Source organism: Cryptomeria japonica, chromosome 10 (genome assembly GCF_030272615.1).
Source record: "Cryptomeria japonica chromosome 10, Sugi_1.0, whole genome shotgun sequence".
Classification (NCBI taxonomy): Eukaryota; Viridiplantae; Streptophyta; class Pinopsida; order Cupressales; family Cupressaceae; genus Cryptomeria; species Cryptomeria japonica.
The window spans coordinates 632282844-632294193 of NC_081414.1; the positions used below are offsets into that span (position 1 = coordinate 632282844).

At 35.5% G+C, this 11350-nt stretch overlaps 1 protein-coding gene across 1 annotated transcript; it reads right to left on the bottom strand.

The window, feature by feature from the left end:
* Positions 1-9233: 9233 nt before the first annotated feature.
* LOC131036049 (RNA polymerase II C-terminal domain phosphatase-like 1) lies at positions 9234-10754 on the bottom strand. Its single transcript, XM_059212641.1, has one exon. The coding sequence runs from the start codon at positions 10752-10754 to the stop codon at positions 9234-9236; it is 1521 nt and encodes a 506-aa protein (XP_059068624.1).
* Between the last annotated feature and the right edge of the window lie 596 nt (positions 10755-11350).

The following is an 11350-nucleotide window of genomic DNA, read 5'->3' on the forward strand; positions in this document are numbered from 1 at the left end:
AGGGTGATGATGTACTAAAATATGTAACTATTGTATAAGGTTAGCTAGACTATGGTCCCAGGCAAGGCTGGAGGTTTTCTCGCCTCCACTCTTTCCTACCGGCACCTGCATGAGTGGAGGAATGTATAATTTCAAAATAATTAATAAAATTCTTGGCCTCGGCCTCTTACCGATCAAAAAAAAAAAAATCTTTAATATTAAATCATTAATAAATAATTCTTAATAACAATCTCACATTATTATTAAATATTAATATCAACGATAAATTTAATTTATTATTATAAACTATATGAGCCAATTAATTAATTAATAATTAAATAACCAATAATCACAACTCCTCAAGGCCACTCAATAAGGGGTAACATAAAATACCACATGGCGACTCTAATCACAAAACTAAGACTGAAAGGATACCAACTTAGACCTAAAGTGTAAAATGGGATTTCATGTCACCTCCGATGAACTTGCCTTTGGGATGAAGACACGCTCAGACCTGTGAAGCCAGGTGAAGTTGATGTTTGGTACCTGCCAACCTATCACCCAAACACAACAACATATACAATAACATATAACATGAAATAAACAAACAAGTGAAGGGGAATCACAATGTCATATCATTCTCATTAATGAGTGGTATGACATGGTCCCTATCACAAATGCAATAGAAGACAATCACGACAACCAAGAACTACCATAATCATCATCATATCCAATATAATCATGAAATAGGATTAGTACATAGTATGATACCATCAAATAATCTTAAATTAGACTAAGCTATATCAATATGATCCATTGATGTACAAAAAGGAAAGATGAATCAAGGAGGGGCACTACGCATAAGATCTAATATCCTAGGAGTTACAGGTACAAGAAAAGGACCTTGATGATTGGCTCAAGCTAGAGAATTTTGAATTGGATGTTCTCATGCATAGTGGGGTCATTCCTACCCACCAAATGTATGTTGAGAAATGGGAAGCCCTAGAATACAAGATGGATGCTTTTGAGCAATTGATCAAGGATCTTCAAAAAACTCAAAAAGAGTACAATGGTTAAGGGCTTGACATTGTTAATAAGGTTTTTGAGTTTCCATGGAAGTTATTGGATGAGTATCAAAACCTTCTTCCCATTAACTCTATTATCCAAGAATTTAGTTTACTAGTTAGTGCAGAAGTGGAGAGAGAAGAATGCACAGTATCTTCTATTGACAAACTACTAGATTTCTAGGTGATATTGGATAATTTGAAATCTCTTATGAGGAAACATAAGAAAGGATATGTTAGCATAGCATAGATTCAATCACTTGAGTTCACGCCATCATTAGCCACATCAAAGGACCTAATGAATTGCAAAAGTAGGATACCCTCGAGAAATTTGAAGAGTTCCTTAAAAAGGAGAATAGCAATGGAGAAGTGTCTAAGGACACTTAGTCATTTTTTCCATGCTTTCCAAGAGTAGTTGCATTTTAGTAATTGACATGTACATCTCCTTTTTTATTAATTTTTTGTATAAAGACATAGCACAAGTTCAGAGTCAAGTAGTACTATGCTTTTGAAACAATCAAAATTAGTTGTAGGACCCCTAGATTTTCTCAAGGTTTTTTCTCTATATAAAGTAGAAGCCTCATTATAAATATATCATCTTTTGGCTAATGTATCAAAATTTTGTCAGATTGTAAAGCTTTCTAAGACTTTATTCTTTCAAGTGAAATCTGAAAAATTCAATCAATAAAGGAATAGAATTGTTTACCAATATTTATCTGGATTCACTTTATTTTATGGTGAGATTGCTCTTATGTCTTTTTCATCATATTATTTTTAAAGAATGAATAATGTTGTGTATGTTAGGATTCCCAAAGATACTGAGAGGGGGGGTGAATTAGTATCTAACTGGTTATAAGATTTTCTTAACTTAAAACATGTAAAGCATATCAATACTGTATACTGGTAAACAAGAAATAATGCAATAAACATCTAGATAATAGCAACCATGTGAAAAACACACCATAACATAGTAGTTTAATGAGGAAACCCGGTGTGGGAAAAACCTCAGTGGGATTTGTGACCCACAATATTCACTTACTGGCCAATAAGAGAATATTACTGCTACAAGAGGGGCCTGCACATGCGGGAAGGCCAAGTGCCTAGAGCTCACTGATCAATTACAAAATGGGAAGTCTCACTGACTTACAAAAATGGATTATATAAATATAATGTCTTGTATTGCTTCAAAATAGCATCTACTATGCTAGATTCAGTACTGGTTTAAGCTCTGCTTTATACATAAACCCTTAACCTATAATTCGCATAATAGGTCTGCCTTATTTCGCCTATCTTCTTTCTCTTAAAATGTTCTATAGTGATCTCATACATATATGAGTCATTTTACAACTTGCCAAGTTTGCTTAAAATGATTTTACAATAATTTACAAAATATATTATAAACAAAATTCAGGTCGACTTATGTGTCGGTATACTTCCTTTCACTGCCGGTGGTCTATGTGTCGGTGTAGAGTCTGACCTTGCTAGTGCCGGTAAATTGTCTTGCTGGTGTCATAGGATTGTAAGGTTGCCATCAATGACAAAACCTTCAATCACCTACAATATCTCATTGGAGTGTGCATTTGCCAACAATCTCCCCCTTTGGCATTAATGGCAATACTCATGAGAAAAATCCAAAAATTGTCATTCAAAAAGAATCTGCAAGAATTGTCTTGCCAAAAATTGTGTACCAAAATAATATGTGCTCCCCCTGAGCTGATGATCCATTTGCTGATTATTTTTCTCATTACCACAACTCCCCCTTTGGCATCAACGACAAAGTTTGTCAAAGTGTTAATTGAGTGTGGTTTCCAGCTTTATCCTTGTAACCGGTTGGTTACAATCTGAAAAAGATCTGCCAGTACTAGATTTAGGCTCTTAATGAACCATTTGCTATCTTTTAATGCGGCCTTTGTCCTCTGAATTGTACCGGTGAGGTGTTGCATTTTCTCTGCCAGTGTTTTCTGTCCTTGAATTAAAGCATTAGATATTTCTTTTCTTAAGGAGGCGAGGTAGTCTAATTCTGGATTTACTCTCCATTTTAGATCTTTAGCCTTTCCTTTTATTCTCTCCTTTTCTCTTTCCATCTTTAGAAGTTCCTCCTCGAAAACTGTTATTTTCTGCTCAAAAATTGATAATGGTTTAGATGAATTAATGAAATTATCAGCTACTTGATTTATTTCTTCTTGTATCTTGCTGATCTTCTAGTCTATATCTACTGTCAAAAAGTTAGTTTTACATGTATCTCTGTACAAGGTTTTAAATTCCTTCAATGTACTACATAGTTCTGGTAAAAGAGTGTCAAATTGTCTTGTACACTTCTTTATTTCTTCTTCAAAGAATTTGTGATTTTCCTTCTCTAGTCTCTCCTTGAATGCTTCCTCTTTTATTTGTTCAACTGTCACAATGTTGTCAGTAATATACTTAGACAATGTGTCAAGTTGATTCAAAGAATCTTTATTATCTACATTGCACTTAGGTGCTATCATTTTCAAGATTGGAATTGTGTCATCAATTGCTTTGTATGCTTGTGAACTACACTCTGTTATCTTCTTGATAGAATCTAAAAGAACTTCTGTCACATTTGATTTAAAATCTGTAGTGGAAGAACCAACAATCTATATTCTGCCAGTGGGAGCAATATATTTGCTTGTGGTGACCTTTGGTAGGTCAGTTTATGTTTGCATTTCTTTAAACAAAGGTTTGGATTGCTCAGCTGTTGTTGGTGACACTGTCTCTGCATGAACCTGTTGTTGTGAGGGAGCCTGTTGCTTTGAGGGAGCCTGTTGCTCTGCTTGTTTCTCACCTGGTGGTTTACCTTCTATGCTATCTGTTACCAGTGGCTCATTTTCCACATCTATTTTTCTTGTTGAATCCTTATCTACCACAATATTGACTTTCTGAGTGTCAATGTTCATTGTATATAACACCTCAAAATCTGGATTTGTGTCCTCATGTGATGTGTCCATACTCTCATTAGCTAGTTGATTGTCAGTGGTAACTACCGGTGGAGTATCTAGAGGCGGTGGGGATAAGTTATCTGTTATTTTTATGCTGGGTGGACCACCAACCTTACCTTTTCCCTTATCCTTATCTTTTTGGTATAGTTTGATGGGTTTAAGATTTTGATATTCTTCCTGCTTTTCCTTCTCTACAAGGAATATGTCCCATGCATTAGTTGTTTCCTCTGCAACCTCATTCACTCTATCAACCATAAGTGCTACATGTCAGTGCGCAATTGAAAATACTAACCAGTTAGCCTCAGAGATCAATTTATCTATCTCATCAGGTGAGTTGACAGGATGTACAGCAAGTAGTTTTTCAATTTTTATTTTCTTATCAATCTCTACAACAGCTTGCCTTCTAGCTTTAAGTCTTTTGAACAGTTCTGTCGGTAATTCATCCACAACTTGCATCAAAAATTTATTGTAAATATCCAAGTGTAGGATTACACTGTTTTCAACTTTTTCTTTATCATCAGTTGATAATGAGTCATATAATTTGTTGATGTTTTTCATCTTTTCATCCTCTATAATTTCATTGAGAAGTTTGTCAATTGGAGCAATGGTTTGTTGAGTCTTCTTCTTGGGCGTTCACTTCTTCTTTGGAGTTAATTTCCTAGTTGTGAGCCTTACTGCCTGTTGTTTCTGTTTGGTTCTTCTAGGAGAAGGTGTAGATACCGATGAAGGTTTCTTTTTTCTCACAACTCTTTTGAATGCAGTTTCACTTTCCGAAGAATTTCCAACCAATGAAAGGTGAGTTTCTAGTTGAAGTGCTTCTAACTCATCTTTAGTAATACCAGTTTGTTTGAGTACATCATCCTTAATAGCTTTTGCTTGCTTGGATCCTCTTCTAACTGTTGCTTCCACCTTCTTAACCCTTTTCTTTGATTCAATTTGGTTTTCAATAGTCTCAGCACTGCCAAATACCTCTTCTTTAGGTTCCTTAGGTGCTTCTAGGAGGGCTTTTGCATATGTTTCTATTATATGGTCATCAGTTTCATACCCCATTTCAGTAACCCAAATGGTTCTTGGGATAACTGTCTCCATCCAAATTTCATCCTTCTTTATAACAAAACAAATTTCATCCATATACTTGTTTACAATTTCTTGTGACAATCTAACTCTGGTCTTCATTCGGGCCTTCAATGCCTGAAAATACTCATCTATGTTCTTTTCTCTATTCTCTCCCATGTTGTTTAGTAAATCTGATAACTGTTTGCCTATCGGTATATCAAAACCAAGATTTATGTTACCAATACTGGGTACTTGTTTGGTTATGTGTAGCATTAGACAAACAAGTAGGTTTCCAAATCTAAATGTCCCCTTTTTGTCTTTCTTTATCTTTCCCAAATTGCCAATTAGTTCATCTTTAAGCCATTCGCACACATCTATTTTTGCATTATTATTAACCATGTCATAGGCACTCTTTATGAATAGGCTAGAGACTGAGTTTAACCTATTTGCATGTGTGGTTTTTTAGCCTAAGATCATACTGATGAATCTGACATTAATATCGGTTACATCATTTACCCTTAAAGATCTCTTGTCAAACATTGCACCGGTTAGGTTAATCACTAGGTCATTTGAGACTTTCTTTGTTTTATCAGGTTTGTTACCGGTGGATGGTAACCCTATCATAGCTTTTACTGCTTCTTTAGTGATTTTGTGAACTGAGTCCAACCAGAAGAATGCACCATGTACCCTGCTTAGTACTATCCTTATAACATCCTTAGGAAAATCCGGAATACTGAGAATTTCAGTGAAACCTAGGGTTTCCACTATCTTGTGTTCAGGTTTGATATTACCAGATTCATCATAAATTATAGACTTATACATATTCTTGATTTCCTCATCACCTAATTCCTCTATGTGACAATGAATATACATTCTAGGGTCTTCAACAAAAACTACTCCTTTAGGGATTTGAGAAAATGCACCAATATTATCATCTTTCTTGGCAATTTTGGGAACTAATTGAAATACGAGTCTAGGGCATTTAATTACTTTGACAACAGTAGGGTTTGCTATGGATTCAGGAACAAATGAAGAAGCCATGATTATAAATACCTTTATCTGCCTTAGGAATGATTTTTTGATGAGTTGCTTCACTTCTTTGCTCGGAATGCCTTTGCTCTGGAATTTTCATGCTCTCAAAGGTTTGAATACTCGATGAAATGAAAATGGAGCCAAAACACTGCTTTATAATGTTAATTTTTCCAACCACCACATTTAATGCTTGTCAGTTAAGTAATGACTTAACTTATCTGTCGGTATAGAAGTAATTTCAACTTCTCACCATCAACCGAGGGAGTAATAGCATGTTTCACATTTGATTGCCAAACCCTCAAAGGAATTTTATTCAGTTGGATGAAGAGTCTCCTGCCGGTGGAGTGTTACTCTGTTATGCTGGTGGAGTGTTACTTTGTTCTGCCAGTGGAGGAGAATTCTTATCAACATTTTGTTCTGATTTCCTGATCCATTATTTTGAGAATTCCTGCTTTACCTCTTCAACTTTTTCTTTACCTTTCAAACTAGGACCTTTGTTATTTACCGATGAGAACTTGCTTCTACAAAATTTAGCAATATGTCCAATCTTGTTATAGGCATAACAAGTCACATTATTTTTCTAAATAGCTTTTCCATATCCTATGCTGGTTTGTGTTCTAAATTGATTAGATAAGTGTCCAAATCTTCCACAAACATAACATCTTACATTCATTCTGCAATTTTCTGAATTATGACCAATTTTGTTGCATTTGGAACATTGACCAATGGGTGTATTAGTGCTCTGATAATTTCTAGATCTACGTTGATTTGCTTTATGACCATACTTGTTATAGTTAAAGAATTTTCCATTAAATTTATAAGCAGTAGGTTGTCTTACCAGTTTGCTATGATCATGTGTGTTTGCAGTACAAGAGCTTTCACCAATTTCAAAGCCAAGGCCACAAGTGTCACCATTAGGTTTCTGATTCTTCAACAAGTCACCAAGTTCTTCTGAGCTTTTCTTGAATTTTTCTTTGTGCTGATTTGTAGTATCCAGTTCTCTTTCCAAGATACCTTTATGTCTTATGAGTTCATTTGAGTTATTTTGTGCATGCATCAGATCTGTCTTCAACATATCATTTTCATAACTAAGTCTTATGTTTTTATTTGCAGCATCATTTAGTCTTCTAGTCAAGTCTTCTTCATTCTTCTTTATATCTTCAATTTCTTTACAAAATCTCATAGTCATATCCTGCATCTCATTCTTTGTTGTCATGTTTTCTTGTTTCAGCTTATTCATTAGATCACTAAGAGTTTCCTTTTCATCATTCTCATTTTGCATCTTTTCACAAAGTTCTCTTCTCTTGTTCCTTGCAATGGTGAGATTTTATTGAAGTGCTTGAATAATATCCTATGCAGCTTTTAGATCATCTTCAAGTTTGATATTTTTCAACTTTTATGCATCATAGTCTGAGAGAGTTGCTTCTAATTGCTTCATCAAGTTTTCCATCTCTATCAGTGTCAAGATCTTCCTCAAGCTATTACGCTTTCGAAAATAGAGGACCACGCTCTGATACCAATTGTTAGGATTCCCAAAGATACTGAGAGGGGGGAGTGAATCAGTATCTAACCGGTTATAAGATTTTCTTAACTTAAAACATGTAAAGCATATCAATACTGTATACTGGTAAACCAGAAATAATGCAATAAATAGAGATAACAACAACCACATGAAAAACACACCATAACATAGTAGTTTAATGAGGAAACCCAGTGTGGGAAAAAGCTCGATGGGATTTGTGACCCACAATATTCACTTACTGGCCAATAAGAGAATATTACTGCTACAAGAGGGGCCTGCACATGCAGGAAGGCCAAGTGCCTAGAGCTCATTGCTCAATTACAAAATGGAAAGTCTCACTAACTTAGAAAAATGGATTATATAAATCCAATGTCTTGTACTTCTTCAAAATAGCATCTACTATGCCAAATTCAGTACCGATTTAAGCTCTTCTTTATACATAAATCTTTAACCTATAATTCGCATAATAGGTCTGCCTTATTTTGCCTATCTTCTTTCTCTTTAAATGTTCTATAGTGATCTCATACATATATGAATCATTTTACAACTTGCAAAATTGGCTTACAATGATTTTACAATAATTTACAAAATATATTATAAACAAAATTCATGTCGGCTTCTGTGCCAATATACTTCCTTTCACTGCCGGTGGTCTGTGTGCCGGTGTAGAGTCTGACCTTGCTGGTGCCGGTAAATTGTCTTGCCGGTGTCATAGGATTGTAAGGTTGCCATCAATGACAAAACCTTCAATCACCTACAATATCTCATTGGAGTGTGCATTTGCCAACAATGTAAGAGGTCATTTGATTAAAGGGTGTAAAGATATAATATTGTAGACTTTTAACTATAGTAATCTATTGGGATTTATTTAATTGTGATTGGTAACATGGTGGAGACTTTGTGATACATCTAGTTATTTGTTTAAAGTAGTAAACATTGTGATATATACAAAGAAACTTTGAGCTATCTATAAACCATAATTTTGTTTCAAGAATCAATTAAAGGAACCGCGCAGGGCTTTGCACTTGCAAGGGTTTCTTAGTTTTTGTAGATTTACTAATACATCTTTCAGTCATTCTTTCATTTGACTGAAATTTATATCGATTATTATTACTAGAATTAGTATCTTGTAATTTGTAGTTCATTATCAAAGGAGAAAATCCATTATAAAATAAAAGAATAAGATAAACATTATTTTTGAAGAAAGAGAATACAGTGACTATAACACCTGAAAAATAATTTAGAATCTAAAGATTAAGTAGATACTAATTGTTAAATTGCAATAAGAAGGCAGCCTTCCCTTCCCTTTGAGAGGAAAGATTCAATATCATCACACTAAAAGACACATTTTGTAATCATCCTCTGATTACAAACAAATACATTCTAAGCAAGTCTTCAACAATTTGGTTTACTCACTAAGAACTATATACTGTTCTAAAGTTTAAATGTGTTCCCGGGGCAACATTCAAGGTCCTCCAAAACCTTGATGTTATATGAGCATCACAATCATATCCGATTGTTTCATGTACGCCTTTCTAGATACATTTATTTGCTTGGTTCTGAATCAACTCCTTGAGAATCGGAAGAATCTACAGATGAAATTCCATGAGAAATTTTGATAGCCTAATCGCACTGTTGAGGATGAGTGCTGGATGGAGGGGTAGAAATCGCTTGTGCCTGCTGCGAAGGTTGCATAAAGGAAATTACATCTTGATTTTCTGCGAGAACACAGGAAGGGGCACTATATGGAAATAGATTTAGATCTTGCGAGTTTAATTTAGTTTCAACCTCACAGTTTCTCATGCCATACTGTACGGGTAAATAGACATTGTTATTTGCATTTTCTTTGTTTTCTGTTAACAAGTAATTGCTCACATCAGGAACTGCTGGCAGCTTTTTCACATCTGTCTCATACAATACATGAGCCATCCTTTTTAATAGGCCCTTATCAAAATCGCCGAAAAAATCAATTACATCTCTTACAATAAGCAATACTGGATCAGGATTACTTGAATCTACCATCGGAACACTGTACGGTGCGAAAGCTGGAACAACATGCACTCGAGATTGATCTGTATTTTCCCAGACATTCAATCGATCATCAATTACCATCGCCAACTTGGGATGACAAATTCCATGATGAAATACTTTCTGTAAAAGCTTTCTGAAACCTGGCTTGACACAAACAACACGATTGTGGAGATCCTTAGGACTAATTAAGCTTGCCTCGGGATCAAGAAGTCTCCACATCTCCAAAGCATATTCTTTTTCTGACATTGTGCAAACAAAAACCTCAAACCGCTTACGCCCATCAGCAGTTAGATAATTTCTTAGTTCTTCCCAAGATGGCCGCATCCTAACAAGGATACTAGTATCTCGATTAGTGGGATCAATGCGTGTTAATATAATTCTCTGTTCACACAATCTTATAATCGGCCGTACAAGAGGAGGATGGTCTTCAGATGGAGCTGGCACAATCTCAGACTGAGCCTTGATCAACTTCCCACTGAAATAAATATGATCATTCTCAACAAACTGCCTCAAAACTTTCTGGTCATCTTGATATCTCCTTATCTCTGTTGACATTCCATCCACAAGCTTGGGATCAACCTCTCCCGAAATCCTCCACTTAAGAGCCCCAATGCGATCTTGAAAAGAGCGCATTGTATTGGCAACAATAAGTGTTTCATCTAAATCAAAAACAACTGCTAAGCATCTAAGGTTCAACATTCCAAGGCATGCAGCATAAAGTCCTCCAACTACATTAAATCCCCAAAAACATGGCACCTGTTCCTGGTTATTCCCAGAAGGCATGGCTACCAAATGCAGCTCATTGTTTCCAAGCTCTACAATGGCAGTCTTTGCTTCTTGTAGACATGCATTATAGAGATTGATTAAATTTAAGCTATCATTTTGGGACTGTTGCCCATTTGGCTCCATTTTGAAACAGAACCCAGTTGAAGCAATGGAATGTAAGACGACCAGTGGGGAACACCTTTTGCTTGGGCAGGAAAAATGAGAGATATGAATCTCCTCACCAATCATGTCCATCAAAGAGGCCTCATCATCGTGAGGATAAAAGCACACTTCCCCCATGCAAGTATCTCCAAGGTAAAGGATAGAACCGATCTTTTCATTACCCATTTTCACAATACTTTGCCACGCCACTCTTTCTTGTTGTGCTTTATAAGCCTGCTCTAATAATCTACGGTAATCTAAAATTCCTTAAGCGCTTATTATGCCAGATTATTCCCTCCGTTGACAATATTTCAGAATGAGATTGCTTCGATATGTTCTTTCAAAATCAGGTGTCCACAATCTGGAATAGGTTAGCAACCATATATGATACTACACAATAACAGATCAGGCACCAAAACCTCCACCTTTGTGAATTCAGTGAGCTCTCAATGTTTATCTAGAGGACAATTTAACATCATGTGACCTCAATCTCAAAAGCCCAAACCTATTCCACAGTCAAAATCCACCCGTAATTCATTGAAAAGCTCAATCTTCAACTAAACCCTAGACATAGAAATCCGATGTTATTATGGTTATTGCTTATTATCATCGATTCCTGAATCAGGCACCAATATCAAAGATGGTTTCAGGGCTCTAGAAGGAACTTGGACTTCTTGTAATCTCTCCGCGTTGATTATGAATCATATAACCTTTGACATTGAAGATTTACGTGTGGGCCCTTTTTTTCGTTAGACAAGGAATAGACTTTCCATTCCTATTTC

Bases quoted from the DNA above. Each gene is read 5' to 3' on its own strand.
- LOC131036049 (XM_059212641.1), bottom strand. From the start codon at position 10,754: ATGGGTAATGAAAAGATCGGTTCTATCCTTTACCTTGGAGATACTTGC.